The 25,127-nt window shown below is 43.9% G+C and overlaps 1 protein-coding gene across 2 annotated transcripts in view; it reads left to right on the top strand.

Annotated features, from left to right (window-relative positions):
* LOC137369609 (somatomedin-B and thrombospondin type-1 domain-containing protein) overlaps positions 1–25,127 on the top strand; it is a 55,956-nt gene that overhangs the window by 18,804 nt on the left and 12,025 nt on the right. For both annotated transcript variants that reach the window (XM_068030928.1, XM_068030927.1), the window contains 2 exons: positions 9,780–9,974; positions 17,506–17,584. In XM_068030928.1, the coding sequence (XP_067887029.1) occupies positions 9,780–9,974; positions 17,506–17,584 (274 nt within the window). The remainder of the gene's footprint in view (positions 1–9,779; positions 9,975–17,505; positions 17,585–25,127) is intronic.

Below are 25,127 nucleotides of genomic sequence, written 5' to 3'. Positions count from 1 at the left end.
ACCCTGTGGAAGAGCAGAGTATCACCAACAGCAACTTGTAGATTTATACTTTTAACCACACATATGTGGACCCAGTAGTGGCTATCAGTTTTATACAGTAATGACAGAGAACACTGACAATTTCACAAATTCCTGGCCAATGTTTTGTGTGTTGCAAATGGATTTTTTTTATTTTCTAGTAATCATGACGGAACACTTCACTAAATATTTTTCTGAAAACTTACAAAGTAAGAGAATTATGCCAACATTGTGAAGTGACAGACAGGTTTCCTGTACACACAAAAGAGGGCCCAGTGACAACATTACATTATGACATGCATTGATGCTAACGCTAAAAAGTATTTATTAATCCACATATAAAAACAGTATTTTAAGCTTTTCTTTAAAACTCCATTGCACAAGAGCACTTACAAGTTCTGATGTCAAACCCAATGTGCAGTTTTAATGGAGTGGTGGCATAGTGGTATTATCACTGGACTACTAACCCAGAGACCCAGGGTATTTCTCTGGGGACATGGGTTCGAATCCCACCACAGCAGAAGGTGGAATTTGAATTTAATTAATAAATCTGGAATTAAAAGCTAGTCAATGATGGCCATGAAACCATTGTCGATTGTTGTAAAAACCCGTCTGGTTCACTAATGTCCTTTAGGGAAGGAAATCTGCTGTCCTTACCTGGTCTGGCCTACATGTGACTCCAGACCCACAGCAATGTGGTTAACTCTTACATGCCCTCTGAAATGGCCTAGCAAGCCACTCAGTTGTACCTAACCGCTACGAAGTCAATAAAAAGGAATGAAACTGGACGGACCACCCGGCATTGATCTAGGCACCGGAAACGACAATGGCAAACCCAGCCCTGTCGACCCTGCAAAGTCCTCCTTACTAACGTCTGGGGGCTTGTGCCAATGTTGGGAGAGCTGTCCCACAGCCTAGTCAAGCAACAGCCTGACATAGTCATACTCACGGAATCATACCTGACAGACAATGTCCCAGACACTGCCATCACCATCCCCGGGTATGTCCTGTCCCATCGGCAGGACAGACCCAGCAGAGGTGGCGGCACAGTGGTATACATTAGGGAGGGAGTTGCCCTGGGAGTCCTCAACATCGACTCCGGACCCCATGAAGTCTCATGGCATCAGGTCAAACATGGGCACGGTAACTTCCTACTGATTACCACCTACCGCCCTCCCTCAGCTGATGACTCAGTACTCCTCCATGTTGAACACCACTTGGAGGAAGCACTGAGGGTGGCAAGGGCACAAAATGTACTCTGGGTGAGGGACTTCAATGTCCATCACCAAGAGTGGCTCGGTAGCACCACTACTGACCGAACTGTCCGTGTCCTAAAGGACATAGCTGCTCCAGAACTTGCTGCACCCCTCGCCAAGCTGTTCTAGTACAGCTACAACACTGGCATCTATCCTGCAATGTGGAAAATTGCCCAGGTATGTCCTGTACACAAAAAGCAGGACAAGTCCAACCCGGCCAATTACCACCCCATCAGCCTCTCAATCATCAGTAAAGTGATGGAAGGTGTCAGCAACAGTGCCATCAAGCGGCACTTTCTTCGCAATAACCTGCTCAGTGACGCTCAGTTTGGGTTCCGCCAGGGCCACTCAGCTCCTGACCTCATTACACCCTTGGTTCAAACATGGACAAAAGAGCTGAACTCAAGAGATGAGGTGAGAGTGACTGCCCTTGACATCAAGGCAGCATTTGACCGAGTATAGCATCAAGGAGCCCTAGCAAAACTGAAGTCAATGGGAATCAAGGGAAACCCTCCGCTGGCTGGAGTCATACCTAGCGCAAAGGAAGATGGTTGTGGTTGTTGGAGGTCAATCATCTGAGCTCCAAGACATCACTGCAGGAGTTCCTCGGGGTAGTGGTCCTAGGCCCAACCATCTTCAGCTGCTTCATCAATGACCTTCCTTCAATCATAAGGTCAGAAGTGGGGATGTTCAGCACCATTCGTGACTCCTCAGATACTGAAGCAGTCCGTGTAGAAATGCAGCAAGACCTGGACAATATCCAGGCTTGGGCTGATAAGTGGCAAGTAACATTCGCGCCACACAAGTGCCAGGCAATGACTATCTCCAACAAGAGAGAATCTAACCATCTCCCCTTGACATTCAACGGCATTACCATCGCTGAATCCCCCACTACCTACATCCTAGGGACTACCATTTTCCACCACCGATGCACAGTGGCAGCAGAGTGTACCATCTCCAAGATGCACTGCAGCAACGCACCAAGGCTCCTTAGACAGCACCTTCCAAACCCGTGACCACGACCAACTAGAAGGGCAAGGGCAGCAAATACATGGCAACACCACCACCTGTAAGTTCCCCTCCAAGTCTCACACCATCCTGACTTGGAACTATGTCGCTGTTCCTTTACTGTTGCCGGGTCAAAATCCTGGAACTCCCTTCCTAACAGCATTGTGGGTATACCTACCCCAAATGGACTGCAGCGGTTCAAGAAGGCAGCTCACCACCACCTTCTCAAGGGCAATTAGGGATGGGCAATAAATGCTGGGCTGGCCTGTGACGCCAACATCCCATGAATGAATAAAAAAGAAGCCAGCCCAAAAGTTCACCTGCATGGAGGTTCTAATCCTTAATCCATTGAATGGAAATGCCTTCCTAAAAAGTACTTGGTATATCTTTTCTTTTTGCAACCAACACCATATGTTGATGTAAATCCAGCTGAAAAGCTGTGCTACTTCAACTTCAGGATGGCATGCTAAAAGAGTTCACAAGGGCCTTATTATTCTTTCCCTTCGAAATGATAGTTTGCCAAACATTTGCTCTTTTAAGGTTATTAAGTCTCCAATTAACTCATCTGTTCCCTTATTTTCATATCTAGCTGTGTTTGTAAAAAATATTCCACCAGTAGAATGACTCAACAAATATTGGAAAGTACAGACATGGCTATCCATCATCAAAATAGCTTTCCTAGGCTTTCTTGTGATCAATGTTCTACCGATTAAACTTTGGATACAAGGAGAGGTAGAATCCAGATCTTTCTTGGGTTTTGGAAAGAATAGGATAATGCAGTTTCCTTCAAAGGCATTAGTTTTCTTTTCTAAAGCTGCAATAAAAGTATAAATCTACAAGTTGCTGTTGGTGATACTCTGCTCTTCCATAGGGTACGCTGTTGCAATTTTCGCAGACGCAATCAACACAGAATCAGGTGATTTGTCGTGAACTTCAACATTTTATGTATTAATTTCGCTGATACCACTGAAAATATATATAATATATAATAAATCATCTTTATTTGGGCTAGTTTTCTATTACACTTATGTGGAACAGCTCCTGTGGCAATAACTGCCTTCCCCAGATATTTGATCACTGGGCCTGACACAGAGGCTGGAACTTTACTAGCCCCTTGGCAACAGGCATAGAGGAAGGAAAGCTGGCAAAATAGTGTGGGAAGGCATTGGGGGCATGCCTGACATCTTCCCCTGCCATGCCATTTTGCCAGTGGTGGGAAGGCTGGCAGACATGCCATCTGCCAGGAGCCCAATTGAGCCACTTGAGTGACCAATTAAGGGCCTCTTCCCTCCTCTGTGCCTGCAGCTGGAGGGGATCTCCGCCATGTGGACAGACCATCTAATTCAACCTGGTGGCCTCTCACTGGGTTCTGGAGGAGGGGGCCTTCCTTTTTTGGGAACTCCATGGGCCCATGAGGGGACTCCAGTGGCAATGCCCCCATGGCAAGGGTTCCGCCTGCCCTCAGTGACCACCACCACCGCCCCTCCCCCACACCCCTGATTGCCGGAGTTGCCTGCCTGTCTTGTCCTGGCATCCCCAGGCCCCACTTATCTGTCTTTGAGGGCCCACGTTCATTGATGCGCCCTCATCCTGCAGGTGCAGCCCCAGCAATGGCCATTGCTAGCAGTGGTACTGCTGAGCTACCGGCCCTCTAATTGGGGGCAGGCTGCTGTCCTTAGTAGGGATGGCAGCCTCGGTGGCGGCCACTTACTTAGCCACCCCCGGGACTATGCCTTCCCAGGTCCCACCACCAGCAGAAGTGGGCTCGCCTCCCATTTTTGGCCCTAGCAGTGGGACTTCAGCCCAGAGGACTTGATCCTAATCTCCCATTGCTGTGCCAAGCATTTGAGAACAACATGACTTTCCACAACTTCAAGTTCACATTTGCAGTCTAATTGCTGCTTGGTACTGAGTGCAGGTCAAACCTCTCCTCATAAAAATGGGTGGCATGGTGATAATGCCACTGAACTAGTAATCTAGAGGCCAAGGCTATTGCCCTGGGGACATGGGTTCAAATCCCACAACAGCAGCTGAGGAATGTAATAATTTAATGTCACTCCAGACCCACAGCAATGTGGTTGACTCTTAACAGCCCTCTGAAATGGCCTACCAGGCCACTCAGTTGTCAAGGGCAATTAGGAGATGGGCAACAAATGCTGGCCTTGCCAGTGGTGCCCACATCCCATGAAAAATAAAGGAAAGGTAAAATCATAGAAGTATCCTTGGAACCACCCCGGCTTTGAACTGCATTGTCAAGAGCTCACATGTTCCCCTTCCAATTACCTCCCATCCCCCACTGAACCTTATTATGCTTGATCTTGATGTCTTCTGAGACCAGTGAGCTGCCTCTGGGACGGTAGTGTTGTAGTGTTTTGAAATTGCTTTGTGCATTGTGTACTCTAGAGGCTGCTGTAGAACACACATGCGAGCAAAGAGAAAGTGAAACTAATACAGAATAAATGGAGAAGCCTTTATGTTCAGCTGCTGCAGTCTTTGTCTCTCTGTCTTTTCCTTATATTCTATACCAAACTTTGCTAAACCTCATTCAATTCCTGAGGACATCACAGGGATCACAACTCGGTACAGGGGAAGAAGCTGATTGGCAAGTAATTGTCTATGGACTGAGAAGGGCAGCAGTGGCGGGAGATAAAAACCAGCAGCAGAGAGCCCCTTCTGCCTGTCTCTGCCTGTCAGAGCCGAAGTGTGACGTCACAGGAAAACAGGTAGGTGATTGGTGGGTATCTCTTCCGTGTCTCGTTTTGGCCAAGTGGTTTAAATCAAGAGACGTTATTACCGCTGAAGAGTACAGTTAACAAATTCGCTTTTAAAATATTTAACATACAAATTAATTAATTAAATAGAATAGAGAGGGCTGGGCAGGTGATGTGTTGCAGCTATAGTATGAGGGAGCTGGTGGACGCTGGTATGATCCACCGTGACCACATCTTCAGCAAGTGCTGGCTGCTCTAGGACCTTCGGCTCAGAGTTGATGAGCTGGAGTCCGAGCTGCGAACACTGCAACACATCAGGGAGGGGCGAGTTAACTGGACACTGTGCTTCAAGAGACAGTCACACCCCTTAGATTAATTACATCAAATTTGGACCATGGTCAGGGACAGGAGGGTGTGACTGCAAGTGAGGCAGGTATGCGGATCCAGAATTTAGCTTTGGAGGAGCCTCAGCCAGTGCCCTTATCCAATAGGTACGGAGTTCTTGCTCCCAGTGTGGATGAGGGCACAGATTGCAGAGAGGATGAGCGAACTGGCCACAGCACCATGGTTCAGAGCTCCATTCAAGTGGGGGGAGGAAAGAGAAATGTAGTAGTAATAGGGGATAGCATAGTTAGGGGAATAGACACTGTTCTCTGCAGCAAAGACAGGGAGTCCTGAAGGTTGTGTTGCCTACCTGGTGCCAAGGTAAAGGTCATCTCTTCTGGGCTGGAGAGGAACTTGGAGTGGAAGGGGAAGGATCCAGTTGGCATGGTCCACATAGATACCAACGACATGTGTAGGACTAGGAAAGGGGTTCTGCTGAAGGACTCTGAGCAGCTCGGGGCTAAATTAAAAAGCAGTACCACAAATGTAATAATCTGCGGGTTACTACCTGAGCCACGTGCAAATTGGCATAGGGTAAATAAGATTAGAGAGGTAAACGTGTGGCTGAAAGATTGGTGTGGGAGAAATGGGTTCTGATTCACGGGGCACTGGCACCAGTCCTGGGGAAGGAGAGAGCTGTTCCGTTGGGACAGGCTTTATTTGAACCATGCTGGGACCAGTGTCCTGGCAAATCATATTACTAAGGTTGTAGATAGGACTTTAAACTAATTAGTGGGGGAGAGGGTTCAATTGAAGGAAAGTTTAAAAAATCAAAAAGAAACGAGAGAGCAGAGGTACAGGGTAGTGAAGAGGCGAAAGGTAATCAAAGTGTGACAGAAAGGGACAGAAAATATAAGCAGAAGAGTGCAGCAGAAACTAAAACCAGAATGAGTAATAATGTTAAAAAGTCAAAGCTTAAGGCTCTTTGAATGCACGCAGCATTTGTAACAAGATAGATGAGTTGACGGCACAAATAGAAATTAATGACTATGACTTGATAGCTATTACAGAGACGTGGTTGCAGGGTGACCAAGACTGGGAACTCAATATTCAAGGGTATTCGACGTTCTGGAAAAATAGGCAAAAAGGAAAAGGAGGTGGGGTAGCTTTGTTAATAAAGGAAGGTATCAGTGCGGTGGTGAGTAGTGATAAAGGTGCAGTAGATCGTGATGTGGAATCAATTTGGGTGGAAATAAGGAACAGCAAGGGGAAGAATTCACGGGAGGGAGTCGTCTATAGGCCCCTGAAGAGTTACCTGACTGTATGACAAAGAATAAGTCGGGAAATAACGGAGGCGTGTAAGAAGGGCACTACAATTGTCATGGGTGATTTTAATCTGCATATTGACCGGACAAATCAGATTGGCAGAGGTAACATGGAAAACAAATTTGGAGAGTGCATCAGGGATTGTTACTTAGAGCAGTACGTTGCAGAACCTACCCGGGAACAGGCTATTTTAGATCTAGCAATGTGTAATGAGGTAGGATTAATAAGAAATATTACAGTTAAGGATCTTCTAGGGGGTAGCGATCACAACATGGTAGAATTTCAATTTTAGTTTGAGGGGGAGCAACTTGAGTCTCAAACCAGTGTCTTCAACTTAAACAAGGGCAATTACAGAGGTATGAAGAAAGAGGTATAAAGCGGGCTGGGAAAATAGACTAAGGGGAAGGTCAGTGGATGAGCAGTGGCAGACATTTAAGCAGATATTTCATAACGCTCAGCAAAAATTTATCCCGGTCAAAAAGAAGGACTCGATGAGAAGGATGAACCACCTGTGGTTAACAAAAGCGGTCAAGGAAAGTATCCAATCAAAAACTGAGGCATACAAAGCGGTGAAAACTAGTGATAGGCCAGAGGATTGGGAATTTTTAAGAACCAGCAGCTGATGACTAAAAAGCTAATAAAGAGGGAGAAAATTGATTATGAAAGTAAATTGGCAAGAAATATAAAAACAAACAGCAAGGGATTCTACGGGTATATAAAAAGAAAGAGAGTAGCTAAAGTGAGTGTGGGACCCTTGGAGGATGTGACTGGAGAATTGATAACGGGGAACAAGGAAATGGCAGATAATTTAAACCAATATTTTGCATCCGTCTTCACGGTAGAGGACACTATAAACAGATATCAGATAAGCAAGGAGCTAATGGGAGGAAAGATCTTGCAACAATCTCAATCACGAGGGACAAAGTATTTAACAAACTAATGGGACTGAGGGCAGACAAGTCACCGGGACCTGATGGCCTACATCCAAGGGTTTTAAAGGAAGTGGCTGCAGAGATAGCGGAGGCATTGGTCAAAATATTCCAGAAGTCACTAGAGTCTGGGAGGATTGGAAAACCGCAAATGTGACGCCCCTGTTCAAGAAGCGAGGGAGACACAAAGCAGGAAACTATAGGCCAGTCAGCCTAACATCGGCCTTTGGGAAACTGCTAGAGTCCATTATTAAGGAAGAAATAGCAGGACAACTAGAAAAGCTTAACGCAGAGTCAACATGGTTTTGTGAAAGACAAATCATGTTTGACAAATTTGCTAGAGTTCTTTGAGGATATAACAAGCAGAGTTGATAAAGGGGAACTGGTAGATGTAGTGTATTTAGATTTCCAGAAGGCATTTGATAAGGTGCTACATAGAATATTATTGCACAAGATAGGAGCTCAGGGTATTGGGGGTAATGTATTAGCATGGATTGAGGTTTGGTTAACTCACAGAAGACAGAGAGTCGGGATTAATGGGTCTTTTTCAGGTTGGAAAGACCTAACTAGTGTAGTGCCACAAGGATCAATCTTAGGGCCTCAATTATTTACTATCTACATTAATGTCTTGGAGGAGGGGGCAGAGTATAATATATCCAAATTTGCTGATGATACAAAAATAGGTGGGAGGGCATATTGTGATGAGGACATAAGGAATCTGCAAGGGGATATAGATAGGTTGATAGGTGGGCAAAAACTTGGCAGATGGAGTTTAATGTAAGAAAGTATGAGGTCATGCGCTTTGGTAGGAAGAATCAAAAGGAAGACTATTATTTAAATGGAGAGAGACCAAAAAAGTACAACACAGAGGGATCTGGGTGTTTTTGTGCATGAAACATAAAAAGTTAGCATGCAGGTGCAGCAAGTAATTAAGAAGGCAAATGGAATTTTAGCCTTTATTGCTAGGGGGTTGGAGAATAAAAATAGGGAAGTCTTGTTACAACTGTACAGGGTGTTGGTGAGGCCACACCTGGAGTACTGTGTACAGTTTTGGTCTCCGTATTTAAGAAAGGACATACTGGCATTGGAGGCAATTCAAAAGAGATTCACTAGGCTGATTCCTGGGATGAAGCGGTTGACTTATCAAGAACGGCTAAACAGGTTAGGCCTTTATTCATTAGAGTTTAGAAGAATGAGGGTGATCTTATTGAAACGTGCAAGATTCTGAGGGGGCTTGACAGGGTAGATGTTGAGAAGATGTTTCCACTAGTGGGGGAATCTCGAACTAGGCGACATAGTTACAGAATGAGGGGACTCTCATTTAAAACTGAGATGCGAAGGAATTTATTCTCTCAGAGGGTAGTGAATGTCTGAATTCTCTACCCCAGAGTGTTGTGGCAGCTCGATCACTGAAAGTATTTAAAGAGGTAGATTTTTGAAATATCAGGGAGTTGAGGGCTATGAGGAGCTGGCATGAAAGAGGAGTTGAGATCTGGGGCAGATCAGCCATGATCTTATTGAATGGTGGGGCAGGCTTGAGGGGCTGAATGGCCTTCTCCTGCTCCTGTTTCTTATGTTCAAACCAATTTTCAGTGGTCTTGTTCCCAATTCAGGCACAATCTAATTCTGACGCCAGTGAATTTTGCACTTGTTAATTTGGTCACTAGGTGGAACATAAGACAGCGATAGATTGTATCTTAGAAGTAAACTGCTATGTCCATGCATGCACCACAAAATGACTTTTTGGGGTAGAAAATCATCACATCACCAACATGTGGATAGATTAGTCCCATTGACACCAAGAATAGGAAGCAAACATTTTGAAGATAATCATCCTTCTTTGATGTTTATCCCCATACCCATCTGCTTCACAATAGAAATAAACACTTGAAACACTACTAAGCATAAATACTTATCCTTTATAAATGATAATTCCCCTGGAAAACGGAAACTGTTGCCACAGTAAGACAGCTCTATTGAACATTTACATCTATGTTAAAGTCTAGAGTGTGAACAGGTTAGAATTTAATGGAGGGATAATTTCCAGATATGAACTCAGTCACAGATCATACTGTAAAATAATTAGAAGTGTACACTTAAATGTGGCAGAACAGATGTACACTACAAACCCTTAAAATCTTTTCTGTAAGAGTATGACCACAATCCTGGACAAACATTGGAAATTCATACTGTTTTCTTATTTCCAGCCAGTGCATGTGTGGTGAGTGAGTGGAGTCACTGGAGTGGCTGTGCTGAGCAATGCCAGCCAACTGTGCGGATTCGACGGCGTCACATTGAGCAAGAGCCTCAAAATCATGGAGATCCTTGCCCAACACTGGAGGAACGAGCAGGCTGCCTGGAATACATGAATTACCAGGGTGTACATTGCGGACAATCTTATGGTATAGCTCTGTCAGTTTTTCTCATAATCTCATTCCTAATGTAGTCTTTAGGATTCTCTTATTTATTTATTTATCTAAGAATTACTTTTGCTTAGTAAGAAAGCCTTTTTGGACACTGACAATTGACATTATTGTATTTTCTTTTGTCCATTAAAATGAAGCATCCCATTATTGGGGTAATGGAACATTTTTCTATCCCCTATTTCATCCCTATTATCATCAAGCACTCGCAAGACTGTTAATGCATGATTTACATGTAGAAATATGCTCATTGTATTATGTACCTTAATGCTAAACTCAGAAAAACATTCTAAAGCATATCATTATGAATTTTTCATTTCCCACACCAGCTATTCTTACGGGTTCAAGTGATCGGCCAATTGATGCTGAATTCGGGCCACTTTGTGCAGTGGAATGCATGATCTCATTTCACTTGGGATTCTTGGAGCTGGCAGAGAGAAGACACTATTGTTCTATTAGTTATGGTTGGATTTGTATCCAGATCGTCACAGTGAAAGGACAATGGCTTAACTCTGTGTGACACTACATAACCATTTTCTTAGAAATATGATTGTCACATCTAATCCTGAAAGCATTCACTATTCATGGGCCTGTTCTGTATGACTGCATAACTGAGCATGAAGCCTCCAGCAAAATTTCTACTAAATGGATAGTGTTTAATGCAGAGATATCAGATTGAGAGGAAGAAAATATATGTTGATATTGTCATGCAGGCCCCCACCTGCCAAGAATGTGGCATATTGGTTTTCTCAAATGAACATTGATTTTGAACTGTTGCTGGAGTGCGGAAATGACTTGTTGAACAGATCAGCCGTGGCTGGAAAAAAACATATGCATACCAACAGACGGTGCTTGTGTAGACAAAGGACCATTCCTCGACACATTCAACCGACAATGGATGTTGATCACCGGACAGTGAGGGGGTTGGGAAGCGCATTCCAGGGCTTGCTGGGGTGATGCAATCCACAGGGGCCAGGACTAGTTGGACCAGCTGGTCACATGACTAACTGGCTGTTACAGGGTTTTTTGAACTAGCCACAGAGAGTTTGAACTCAGAAAGACTGTTTGCTCCTGGACTGAGAAGATCTCTCCTGTCTGCTCCCATCTCTTTCTCACAAGCCTCTGAATCCACTGAAGACACATGAACACCAAGAGAGAAAAGTCTCCTACAGCAAGCAAAGTTTAAGAATAATACTGGGCCCCAAAGAAAAGCAAGATTTACCTACAGTCAAGAATTCTACAGTGAACTCAAAAATCCATAACAAAAACTCTCTTCAGATATTGCCTTAAACTTTTCCACTTTATTTTTCTTCTGCTCTTGTCTGTCTCTATTTGCATGTGTGTATCGCGTATGCATGCTAGTGTGGGCGTGTCGTGTATCCATAGGCGCCAACCGAATTAGAGTTTAAGTTCAAGTTTAATAAATTACAACCTTCTTTTCTTTAAACCTAAGAAAACCTGTTTGTGCTGGTTTCTTTGCCTTATAATTGGAAAGTGGTGAGCAAGGATACACCAAGGGGGAGCTAAAAACACCGTGTGTTTAAAATTAAATCCTGTTACGGTAAGACCAGGTGAAGGCTGAGAGGGATCCCTAGAACCCTTTCTCACCTAGCCATAACAGAAATATGGGGGCTACTATCTTGGATTTTGCCATCAGACAAACGAGAGAAATCAGCAGTGGGATGCCAAATTTTCCCAATCAAAAAGAGCAAGATTTCAATACAGGTTTTCTTGTGGTTGTGTGTGATTGAATACTAACAATTCTGCAATTGAAGCTAATAGCTCCATAAGCCAGGGTGAAGTAACTGGGGATAAGTTGAAAGCACTGTCTATGGAGGAGTTGAGGAAAATGGCTGAGCAGTGTGGGATCACTGTATGTGGCAAGGCTACAATGTCTTAACTCATAAGACTAGTAGCCAACCATTTTTGCCTTGAATCTGAGGAAGCATAAGCAGTGTTAGAAGTAGACGCTGACAGGGTATTGTTAGCAAAGATACAATTGGACCAGAGGAAACTTGAATTAGAGGAAAAAGAAAGAGAGAGACAGGAGAGGGAGAAAGAGAGAGCCTTACAGAAGGAATGTGAAGAAAAAGAGAGAGAGGGGAAAGAGAGAAAGAATATTCTGGAAGGAATGTGAAGAAAGAGAGCTAAAGCAGCTTGAGTTAACTAGGGGGCGATAGAGTAACCCCAATGAAAGCATGGCCAATATGGAGGAGCATAATTCAGGGCTGGGTACAGACTTGTTAAAACTAGCTCAGCTAATTCCAAAATTCAATGAGGAGGATGTAGACAAATTTTTTGTGTCCTTTGAGAAACTGGCAGGGCAGCTAAAATGGCCAGCTGAGACCTGGCCTCGTTTATGACAAAGCAAACTAACCGGAAAAGCCCATGAGGTTTATTCCCTGTTGCCAGATGAGAGTTCATCAAATTATGAACTGTCAAAAAATGCTATCCTCGGGGCATATGAATTAGTACCCGAAACCTATCGCCAGAAGTTCAGAGCCCTCAAGAAGCAAGCTAATCAAACTTATCTGGAGTTTGAAAGAAGTAACCAGCTGGATTTTGACCAGTGGCTGAGGGCTCTTAAAATACAGCTCAGCTATGAGAATCTCAGAGAAGTAATTCTGTTAGAGGAATTTAAGCACTCTCTCCCACTCTCCATAAAGACCCATGTAGAGGAACAGTGGGTCCAGAGAGCCCGGCAAGCGGCCGTTCTGGCCAATGAGTTAGCTTTAATTTATAAGTCGGTGTCCCAGGGGAGAACCATTCCAAATCACCCCCACAAATGTGAAAATGACAAAGGATGGGAAGGTGATAGGAGTCCAAGCAGTCCTGGGAGAGAAAGAAACATAGGAGACACAGGGGGCCCTCTTCTAGCCAAAGGGAAGGTTCTGTGAGCAGTAAGAGTGAGACCCGGAGACCTGTGTGCTTCCATTGTAATAAAGCAGATCATCTAAAAGCTGACTAGGCTTGATCAGGGTACACCCACTTAGTGAAGAAGGAATCCTGGAAGAGAGCACAACAGAGCAAACTATGGCTTTAACTGCAGTAAGAATGCAACCCAGGAAGCTTACGGCTGCAAGTACAGGAAAAGCTAATAGGATTCCTGAAGGCTATCGGGGTTTTGCTTTGGAAGGAAAAGTAATCCCCTACCACTCGAATGGGGCAAGCAAGCCGTTACTAATTCTCAGGGACACAGAGGCTACAATATCCCTTTTATTGGGAAAAGGCCTGACTTATCCCCCAGAGAGTGCAGAGAACACCAAAACGGTGGTAAATGGTATTAGAGATCAGTGTCTACCTGCACACTGGGTGTACCTGGAGTGCGACCTAGCTTCGGGATCGTAGGGATTGTCCCTAGTTTGCCTGTGGACAGGGCTGACCTCCTCCTAGGTAATGGTCTGGCCGAGGTGAAGGTGGTAGCCACCCCCCCCCCCCCTCCAGTAGTGGAAGAAAGACCGCAGGAGGTCAGAGAGACAGGGCCATGGCAGGAGATGGACCCCTGCAGTTTCCCTGAATGTGTAGTGGATCAGGCCATGATCAAACCAGCTCCCCGAGAGGACACTGAATTGGCACTGCAGGCAGATGACTAAGTCTGTCTGCCTGAGACTTCCTTTGGAAAGTTAGGAGACCTAGGGAATGAATTAAATGAATTTTCCCTAGGTGAGGCTCAGCGAGCTGACTGAGTATAGCGAGAGCTAGCACAGACTACCCATCTGAAAGTGAAGCAGAGGGACTCCCTGATTGCTACTATGTAAAGAATGAGGAAATGGAGTTCTCCCCACAGACCTGAGAGCAAGGAGTGGACAGTAGTTCACCATTTAGTGGTGCCGCAGAGGTACCAGAGAGAAATATTAAGAAGGGCCCACGAGTCTACAGTGACTGTACAGGACGGTATCCGAAAGACCAAAGCCCGCATAAGACAGCAGTTTGACTGGCCAGATCTCCACAAAGATGTGGTGGAGTACGACAGGAGTTGCTACATGTGCCAGGTTGAGGGGAAACACCAACCTACAGTGAAACCTGCACCCCTAAGCCTTGTACCAGTGTTAGGAGGACCCTCCAGCAGAGGGCTGGTGAACTGTAAGGGACCCCCGCAGAGAATAAAAGGAGATAGGCAGGTACAAGGCTGGCAAAAGTTTAGAAAGCGAAGGGAAAAAAGTGACCAAAAGGGCAGGTTAAAGGAGGTCCAGAAGGAATCCCGGATGAAAACCTTTACTGTCCGGTCAGCCAACCCCACAAAATGTGAAAAATTAGACCTCACATCCTCCTACTTAAATGCAGACACGAGAAACACCCCACCAGAGTTGCTAACAGCATTTACAGGAACCTGCAGAGACAAAGAAAGACCTCTAGGGGGCAGAGAAACCTTGAGGGTGATGCCTCGCCTAGTCAAAGTGTCACAGGGGTGTGCAGTGGAGACTGTCCAAATACCTGCAAGCAGGAGTGTCCCAGAGGACAAAGGGACATTACTGAACAATACCCTCCCCCTCCCCCCCCCCCCCAACAGTCAGTAAAAAAGCAAACCACCCTGAAGTCAAAAACCTTTGCATGACTCAGTAAAGCACTGAAACAGTGTTCAGGATAGACCTGCCCACTGCTGACTCTCCTGAAAAAAAAATTCCAACTCAGGGCTAATTGAACCTAACCATCTCAAAGATCCTAGGCAGCCATGGAAATGGACAAACTAAAGAAAAACTTCGCCAAAGAACCACATGTTTACTGGGATGCCAAAAAGAGGTCAATTAAAGCAGCATCGGCACCAGGAAAAGACAGGCTGTAATACGTTTTAGGATTTATGAATGAATGGGAATGAATGAGAGAAATGCATGTTTTTTTCTGTATCTTATATTATCTCTCAACCCTTTTAATGAAATGCGCTTTTCTCAAATCGCATTTCATTTCACTGGGTGTGGATGTGTCATGCAGGCCCCCACCGGCCAAGAATGAGGCACATTGGTTTTCTCATATGAACATCAATGTTGAATTGTTTCTGGAGTGAAGAAATTACTTATTGAACAGATCAGCCGTGGCTGGAAAAAATATTTGCATACTAATAGACAGTGCTTGGAAGGACAAAGGACCATTCCTTGACACATTCAACCTACAATGGATGTTGATGGGGGATTGGGGAAGTGCAGTCTACGGCTTGCTGGGATGATGCAATCCACAGGGGCCAGGACTAGTTGGACCAGCTGGTCACATGACTAACTGGCTGTTCCAGGGTTTTTTGAACTAGCCACAGAGAGTTTGAACTCAGAGAGACTGTTTGCTCCTGGACTGAGAAGATCTCTCCTGTCTGCTCCCATCTTTTTCTCACAAGCCTCTGAATCCATTGAACACACATGAACCCCAAGAGAGAAAAGTCTCCTACAGCGAACAAAGGTTATGAAGAATACTGGGCCCCAAAGAAAAGCAAGATACACCTACCATCAAGGACTCTACAGTGAGCGCGAAGATCCATAACAAAAACCCTCTTCAGATATTGCCTCAAACTTTTCCACTTTATTTTTCTTCTCTTTTCTGTCTCTATTTGCATGTGTGTATCGCGTGTGCATGCTAGCGTGGACGCGTCGTACATCCGTAGGCGTCAACCGTAGGCATCAACCGAATTAGAGTTTAAGTTCAAGTTTAATAAATTTCAACCTTCTTTTCTTTAAACCTAAGAAAACCTGTTTGTGTTGGTTTCTTTGTCTTATAATTGGAAAGTGGTGAAAAAGGATTCACCAAGGGGGAGCTAAAAACACGGTGTGTTTAAAATTAAATCCTGTTACGGTAAGACCAGGTGAAGGCTGAGAGGGACTCCTGGACCCCTTTCTCACCTGGTCGTAGCAATAGTAGCAGTCAAAGTATAGCTGTTAACGTCAGACTGAATAAGCAGCATTATAATAACATCAGTTTACTTCGAGGCCTAACTGGACTATCGCTAAATGCTGATCATGAATATTAAACTATTCATAGTAAGGAAAGTAATTCCATTTATAAAGCAACTTTCATGACCTCAGGATATCCTGAAGTGCTTTTCAGCCAATGATTTACTTTTAAAGTGTGGTCATTGTTGTAATGTCGGGAAGTGCAGCAGCTAGTAATTGTACAAAATACTGGATTCTAGTCCGTTATATTTTTAAAAATTTGCTTCACCATACAGCTGAGTAGCTGACAAGCCTATTAGGCCATATTGACATTATCTTGATTGGTTTTGTCTTTAACCTTAAAAATGAATTAACAGGAAAATGAAGGAACAGACATACTGATCCTAATGGCATCAGCAGACCAGGAAGCAATCAGCTTTTGTACACATTGAGAAATGACTTGCAATTGATTGAATCTGGAAGTGGCAGTGATGATTGAAGTTTTAAGGAAATGGACCACTACCTCCAGGATGACCTAACATGGAGTTGATATTGGTGTAGAAGTTTGCTGATGCATTAGCTAGATTAGTGATTTATTGTAAAAACTCATTTATTGTGTGTCCTTACTGCAGTTTTAATATCAGATGTGAGTGTTGGGTGATTTGTGCAGTGTGTTTTACCTTAAAAATATACTTAACTGACTGGATTGCTGTATGGAGAACTGCCATGGACTCGATGGGTTGAATGGCCTTCTTCTGTGCTGTATTGTCTCCATAGGCAAAATTTTCTTGCACCCAAGATGATGGGCTGGGAGGTAGGTGGGCCAGTAAAATGGTGGGGAAGGAAGCCCGATGCGTTCCTGCCGCTGTTGAAGATTCCCACAGGCAGCCGGGCTGCTGGGTGGAGACCGCGCTCAGCAGCGGGCAGGCAATTGATCCTGTTAAGGAGTCAATAATTGGGTATTTTCCAGAGGTTTTCAGATTTTTCCCAGGGGGCATGTGAAGAAAGGTGCTTCAGAGCCTTTCCAGCTATAAGGAGGTGGGAGCCCAGTGGCAGATCCATGTCGGCTGCAGTTGGCAGCCATTGTGAGCAGCAGCATTGCAGTACAAGGAAGGTGACAGTGAATAAAGCACAGGAGTAACAAGCTGGAGGCTGGGTATATTGCCGAATGTATCGGAGGCATAAAGATTAATAGATCTCTGTAAGATGCATCTTATGTATGTAGAGTAAGGGGAGTGAGAGGCCTTAAGAGGTGAGCGCTGCAAGTTACAATGGGTCTCATCCACTAGCAGCTGCCATTGCACTCCTGCCACCCTTGTCTAGCCTCCCTTTCCATCTCCTCTGCTTGTTCTGTCTTACAGCAGAGTGCGGCCTCCCCTTCAAATATGGCGCCTGTTTCTCAGGTGCCGGGACATACCCCTACCTGCTCCCCATTATTGACCAGCTTCCACTGACCAGTTAATTGAATAGCCCCGCTAAAATTCTCTTTCATCTTTTGCCACCCGCCTGTCATGCCCGCACTACCTAGTTTGCGTCCCGACGACGGGACTTCCTCAATGGTGGCAAAGTTCTGCCCTATGACTCTATGACACCATGACTCTAAGTAACTTCTCTGATTATGCAGCTTGTGATTCAACTTTTTGGTTTTACTCTTCTAGTCCCTGCTTTTATAAGTACAGCAGAGTACAATAAAGAGAGAAGAAAGCGTGCTTTGCTTGAAGATAAAGAGATTCGTGGGTAAGTAGCAATCTTCACTATAATACCAGGTTATCACTCAGAACAGAATTGGCTGGGTATTAACCAAATCTGAAATAGTATATGCCTTTATTTCCTCAACTAGAATAGTTGGTAAAACCTGTACTATACAGCATTACAAATAAGAAAGGAAATTCATAATTATGATTGGACTTTAGTGTTTTGACAAAAGGTTTCTACCTGAATTTGTAACATTTTCAGTTGCTGATGGCCCTTTTGTATATTTCCAGAATGTTAGTCTCTTATTTCAGATTTAGATTTTTTTCAATTTTAAACTTTACTGAAAGTGAGAATACATTAATTGTTCAGGAAAAGAAAACATGGAAATGCAAAGCTGGAGAATAGAAGGTGAAAATTAATTCAACATGGTAGGATGGGGCGGCACAGTGGCGCAGTAGTTAGCACCACAGCCTCACAGATCCAGCGACCCGGGTTTGGTTCTGGGTGCTGCCTGTGCGGAGTTTGCAAGTTCTCCCTGTGACCGCGTGGGTTTCTGCCGGGTGCTCCGGTTTCCTCCCACAGCCAAAGACTTGTAGGTTGATAGGTAAATTGGCCATTGTAAATTGCCCCTTGTGTAGGTAGGTGGTGGGAGAATTGAGGGAAGGTGGGGATGTAGTAGGGGACATGGGATTAATGTAGTATTAGTATAAATAGGTGGTTGATAGTCGGCACAGACTCGGTGGGCTGAAGGGCCTGTTTCAGTGCTGTATCACTCTATGACTCTAAAGATGCACGTGTAAATGAAAACAACTTGTAAGAAAAAGTGCCAGTGAATGTGAAGTGTGTTGTACCACTGAGTCAGGAAGAGACACTCAAACAGATGGACACTCAAACAGTATGAGAAACAATGCTTTAATTGCTCTGTATGGGGATGAAATTCTTGCATCGTCAGGCTTAACGGCAATCTGGTAATGATACAATTTTTTTAAAAAGTGAAAGTAAGCAAGTGTTCATGCATTAGACTCTTAAATACGTGACAAGTTCAAATTCTCAATTTGATGTTTTCCCTACACCAAGAGGAAGCAGCTAGTGACCCAGAAGGTACGTTCTTGCACAGCTCAGGTCTGCCTCCTTGCAACAACCTAATTATGGCATTGTGTCAGTGGAGCCTCTACAGCTGGATCATCCTATTCTTCTGACCAGCTGAAGAGCCCAGCAGTAAAGGAGACATGAATGAAGCAGGAAACAACGTAGTTAACATAACATTTTGATGCATTTTTTACACTCGCTTCATGATCTGTTTTGGTGAAAGAATCATGATCTGGCAGTATGTGATCTGAGGGCTCCCCAGTAAACAGCATGCTAACCTGTGGATTTATTTAAAATAAAAACAAAGTGCTGTAAATACTCAGCTGCTCTGGCAGCATCTGTGGAGAGAGAAACAGAGTTAACTTTTCAGGTCGATGACCTTTCATCAGAACTGGCAAAAGTTAGAAATGTGATAGATTTTGAGCAAGTGAAAGGGGGAAGTGGGCTGAAGAGGAACAGGCATGATTAGGCACTTTACAGCCTTCTGGACTCAACATTGAGTTCAACAATTTCAGACCATGACGCAGTCTTAAACTTTTTTTTCATGTTTTTGCTTTCAAACAGAGCAATTCATTATTCTGCCATTAATGCGTTGTTTTTTATTCTAACTATTACCACTCTCTTTGCCTTCTGTTCCATGACATTAATCTCTCCTGCCCTCCATCCTATCATAGACCTTCCCTTTTATTCCTCTTCCCCCCTACTCCCCTTTCAGTCGCTGAAAATCTATCACATTTCTAACCTTTGCCGGTTCTGATGAAAGGTCGTTGACCTGAAATGTTAACTCTGTTTCTGTCTCCACAGATGCTGCCTGACCTGCTGAGTATTTCCAGCATTTTCTGTTTTTATTTCAGATTTCCAGCATCTGCAGTATTTTGCTTTTATTTTGTGGATGTATTTGATTAGATTTTAGATTAGATTAGATTAGAGATACAGCACTGAAACAGGCCCTTCGGCCCACCGAGTCTGTGCCGACCATCAACCACCCATTTATACTAATCCTACATTCCTACCAAACATCCCCATCTGTCCCTATATTTCCCTACCACCTACCTATACTAGTGACAATTTATAATGGCCAATTTACCTATCAACCTGCAAGTCTTTTGGCTTGTGGGAGGAAACCGGAGCACCCGGAGAAAACCCACGCAGACACAGGGAGAACTTGCAAACTCCACACAGGCAGTACCCAGAATCGAACCCGGGTCCCTGGAACTGTGAGGCTGCAGTGCTAACCACTGTGCCACTGTGCCGCCCAATATTTGCTGTATTGAGTTCTATAATCCATTTCATCTTTTGTGGAATGATTCTACAAATAGCTTCGAAGAGAAAAAATTATATGACCATAATTGAAGTAAAATAAAAGTTCCGGTTGTATAGCATAAGGAAACAAAATTCTAAGCATATCTCAAAGAAGCTTCTGGCTTTTTTTTTAAAAAGACATACCATGCTTTTGATCGTTCACCAACACTTGTACAACAATGAATATGTGCTGCACCCTGTTTATGGAGAACATGTTTCTGCTGTGAGGGATGTAGTCACAATGCTCCCTGTTCAATGAGAAATATGCATCAGAAATATAGGGACTTATTTGAACTTGATGAAATCACGTAAACAAGCAATAGCAGCTTCAAAATGATACCAGTAGACTTACTGCCTCATTAACATAGTCACCGCTGCTATTTTTAAAATGGCTTACTGCTGAGTGCTGAAATGAATCCCTGTTTCAGATGGTAGGCCATTTAAAACAGCAAATTGCTTACGAACCTGCATTCCTTGCACCCAGCCCAGCAGCCTCTGAACTGTTTGATATTGCGATGGCCCAAATCTGGCAAGTTGTAATGGGATGCTGGTTTGGTGGCTGTATCTCAAACGTTCTATTTAAATGATGCCCAGGTGACCATGTGACCCTGGCTCCATGGTACAGTCAACTGACCAGAAATGAAAAGTTTCCATAGATCCAAGTTTGATAACACAGATGTAAAAGTCAACGGTAACAACTTAGATTTATATTACACCTTTAATGTAGCAAAATGTTCCAGAGCTTTTCACAATTGGCTGTTACACCTGAGTAGCAATGATGTTAGGGAATGTGGTGGAAAGGAGCTTCAAACGCGTGAGAGATTTTTTTCCTCCCAAAATATACTTTATTCATAAGATTTGTAAAACTACATTACATAACAGTTCAAATTTGACTACATAAAATGCAATACAGACCAGTTTCTTTCAATGTGTATGTGGCACTCTTGAGGCCCCTCACTACACTTACAACTACGGTTTATACTTACAATATACATTTCAATTTAAACATACATCCCGAGGGGTTTTACATAGGCTCTAGCCCCTCGGTGTACCATGGTGGGAGGACCTTAGGCAGCGGCCTTTCTCCATTGACCATTTGCAATGAGATTAAGCAAGATGTAGTGATTGAGAGAGAGACCTGCAGAATGTATTAGCAAGGTAATGGTAATGCAGAGGGAGGCAGAGGTCAGTGGTGGGGTGGGAGGATGGAGTTAGGGGCTGGACATGTAATAGGTCTAAGTTGATAGGCCTGGATGAAGGCCCAGAGATATGGAATGAGTGAGGAATGGAATGATTTGACGATAAGGATTATAATTTTAAAATCAGTATGCTGATGGTGGAGGTTGGAGATAGATGAACAAAATTTTATACAGGATAGAGTGTGGGAGTTGCAGTTCTCAAAGAGTTGTAGTTAATGTATGCTACAGCTCAGGAAACTAGCAAGAAGAGCATTGTAAAAGCCAAGGGGTGAACATACAAACATACGAATTAGGAGCTGGAGTAGGCCACTCAGCCCCTGAGCCTGCTCTGCCATTCAACAAGATCATGGCTGATCTGATTGTAACCTCAACTCCACATTTCCGCCAACCCCAATAACCTTTCACCTCCTTGCTTATCGAGAATCTATCTACCTCTGCCTTAAACATATTCAAAGACTCTGCTTCCACCACCTCTTGGGGAAGAGAGTTTCAAAGACTCACGACCCTCTGAGAGAAAAAACTTCTCCTCATCTGTCTTAAATGGGCGATTCCTTATTTTAAACAGTGACCCCTAGTTATAGATTCTCCCACAAGAGGAAATATCCTTTTCACATTCATCCTGTCAAGATTCCTCAGAATCTGATATGCTTCAATCAAATTGCCTCTTACTCTTCTAAACTCCATTGGATACAAGCCTAGCCTGTCCAATCTTTCCTCATAAGACAACCCGCCCATTCCAGGTATGAGTCTAGTAAACCTTCTCTGAACTGCTTCCTTAAATAAGGAGACCAATATGTGCCCAGTCTACCTCAAATTACCCTGGAAGTGTTCACCACTAACATAGAAACACAGAAAATAGGAGCAGGAGTAGGCCATTCGGCCCTTCGAGCCATTCATTATGATCATGGCTGATCATAATGGCTTTCGCCCCATATCCTTTGATCCCCTTAAACCCAAGAGCTATATCTAACTCCTTCTTGAAAACTTACAATGTTTTGGCCTCAACTGCTTTCTGTGGTAGCGAATTCCACAGGCTCACCACTCTCTGGGTGAAGAAATTTCTCTTCATCTCAGTCCTGTATGGTTTACCCCGTATCCTTAGACTATGACCCCTGGTTCTGGACTCCCCCACCATCTGGAACATCCTTCCTGAATCTACCCTGTCAAGTCCTGTTAGAATTTTATAGGTTTCTATGAGATCCCCCCTCACTCTTCTGAACCCCAGCGAATATAATCCTAACCGACTCAATCTCTCCTCATATGTCAGTCCCGCCATCCCAGGAATCAGTCTGGTAAACCTTCGCTGCACTCCCTCTATAGCAAGAACATCCTTCCTCAGATAAGGAGACCAAAACTGCACACAATATTCCAGGTGTGGTCTCACCAAGGCCCTGTATAATTGCAGCAAGACATCCCTACTCCTGTATTCGAATCCTCTCGCTATGAAGGCCAACATACCATTTGCCTTTTTTACCGCCTGTTGGACCTGCATGCTTACCTTCAGCTTACCTGGTGTACGAGAACACTCATGTCTTGTTGCATATTCCCCTCTCTCAGTTTATAGCCGTTCAGATAATAATCTGCCTTCCTGTTTTTGCTACCAAAGTGGATAATCTCACATTTATCCACATTATACTGCATCTGCCATGCATTAGTCCACTCACTCAACTTGTCCAAATCACCCTGAAGCCTCTCTGCATCCTCCTCACAACTTACCCTCCCACCCAGTTTTGTGACATCTGCAAATTTAGAAATATTAGATTTAGTTCCCTCATCTAAATCATTAATATATATTGTGAATAGCTGGGGTCCTAGCACTGATCCCTGCAGTACCCCACTAGTCACTGTCTGCCATTTGGAAAAAGACCCGTTTATCCCTACTCTTTGTTTCCTGTCTGCCAACCAGTTTTCTGTCCATCTCAATACACTACCCCCAATCCCATGCGCTTTAATTTTACACCTTATCTCTTATGTGGGACTTTGTTGAAAGCCTTCTGAAAGTCCAAATAAACCACATCAACTGGCTCCCCTTCATCAACTCTACTAGTTACATCCTCGAAGAATTCTAGTAGATTTGTCAAGCATGATTTCCTTTTCGTAAATCCATGCTGACTCTGTCCAATTCTACCACTGTTCTCCAAGTGCTCTGCTATAAAATCTTTGATAATGGACTCTAGAATTTTCCCCACTACCGACGTCAGGCTGACTGGTCTATAATTCCCTGCTTTCTCTCTACCTCCCTTTTTAAATAGTGGGGTTACATTAGCTACCCTCCAATCTGTAGGAACTGTTCCAGAGTCGATAGAATCTTGGAAGATGACCACCAATGCATCCACTATTTCTAGGGCCACTTCCTTAAGTACTCTGGGATGCAGACCATCAGGGCCTGGGGATTTATCGGCCTTCAATCCCATCAATTTCCCCAACACCATTTCTCTACTAATACTGATTTCCTTCAGTTCCTCTCTCTCACTAAACCCTGTGTTCCCCAACGTTTCTGGTATGATATTTGTGTCCTCCTTTGTGAAGACAGAACCAAAGTATGCATTTAGTTGGTCAGCCATTTCTTTGTTCCCCCTAATAAATTCCCCTGTTTCTGACTGTAAGGGACCTACATTTGTCTTCACTAATCTTTTTCTCTTCACAGACCTATAGAAACTTTTACAGTCAGTTTTTATGTTCCCTGCAAGCTTGCTCTCGTACTCTATTTTCCCCTTCTTAATCAATCCCTTGGTCCTCCTTTGCTGAATTCTAAACTGCTCCCAATCCTCAGGTCTGTTGTTTTTTCTGGCAAATTTATATGCCTCTTCTTTGGATCTAATGCTATCTCTAATTTCCCTTGTAAGCCATGGTTTGGCTACCTTTCCCATTTTACTTTTGCGCCAGAGAGGAATAAACAATTGTTGCAGTTCATCCATGCACTCTTTGAATGTTTGCCATTGCCTATCCACTGTCATCCCTTTAAGTAACGTTTCCCAATCCATCATAGCCAACTCACGCCTCATACCTGCGTAGTTTCCTTTACTAAGATTGAGGACTCTAGTCTCAGAATCAACTACGTCACTCTCCATTTTGATGAAGAATTCCATCATATTATGGTTGCTCATCCCCAAGGGGTCTCGCACAACTAGATTGTCAATTATTCCTGTCATTACACAATACCCAGTCTAGGATGGCCTGTTCTCTAGTTGGTTCCTCAACGCATTGGTCCAGAAAACCATCCCGTATACACTCCAAGATTTCCTCCGCTACGGTATTGTGACTAATTTGATTTGCCCAATCTATATACAGATTAAAGTCACCCATAATTACAGATGTTCCTTTATCGCATGCTTCTCTAATTTCCTGTTTAATGCCATTCCCAATATCATCACTACAGTTTGAGGGTCTATATACAACCCCCACTAACCTTTTTTGCCCCTTAGTGTTTCTCAGCTCTACCCATACAGGTTCCACATCGTCAGAGCTAAGATCTTTCCTCACTATTGCGTTAATTTCCTCTTTAATCAGCAATGCAACTGCACAGCCTTTTACTTTTTTTCTGTCCTTCCTAAATACTGAAAACCCCTGGATGTTCATTTCCCATCCCTGGTCACCTTGCAGCCATGTCTCCGTAATCCCTACTATATCATACCCGTTTACATCTATTTGCGCGATTAATTCATCCACTTTATTGCGAATGCTCCGCACGTTAAGGCACAAAGCCTTAAGACTTGTCTTTTTAACATTCCTTGTCCCCTTCCCACTATTTTTCACTGTGACCCTGTTTGATTCTGGCCCTTGATATTTCTGCCTATCACTTTTCTTATTCCCCTTACATTCTTTTGTTCTTGTCTTGATCCCCCCTCCTCTGACTCCTTGCAAAGATTCCCATCCCCTATCATTTTAGTTTAAACCTTCCCCAACCACTCGAGCAAACACTCCCCCTAGAACATCAGTCCCAGTCCTGCCCAGGTGTAACCCGTCCAGTTTGTACTGGTCCCAACCCTCCCCCT

This window comes from Heterodontus francisci, chromosome 5 (genome assembly GCF_036365525.1).
Source record: "Heterodontus francisci isolate sHetFra1 chromosome 5, sHetFra1.hap1, whole genome shotgun sequence".
Classification (NCBI taxonomy): Eukaryota; Metazoa; Chordata; class Chondrichthyes; order Heterodontiformes; family Heterodontidae; genus Heterodontus; species Heterodontus francisci.
The sequence above is the reverse complement of the archived record's forward strand: the minus strand, read 5'-3'. Positions and strand labels throughout refer to the sequence as shown.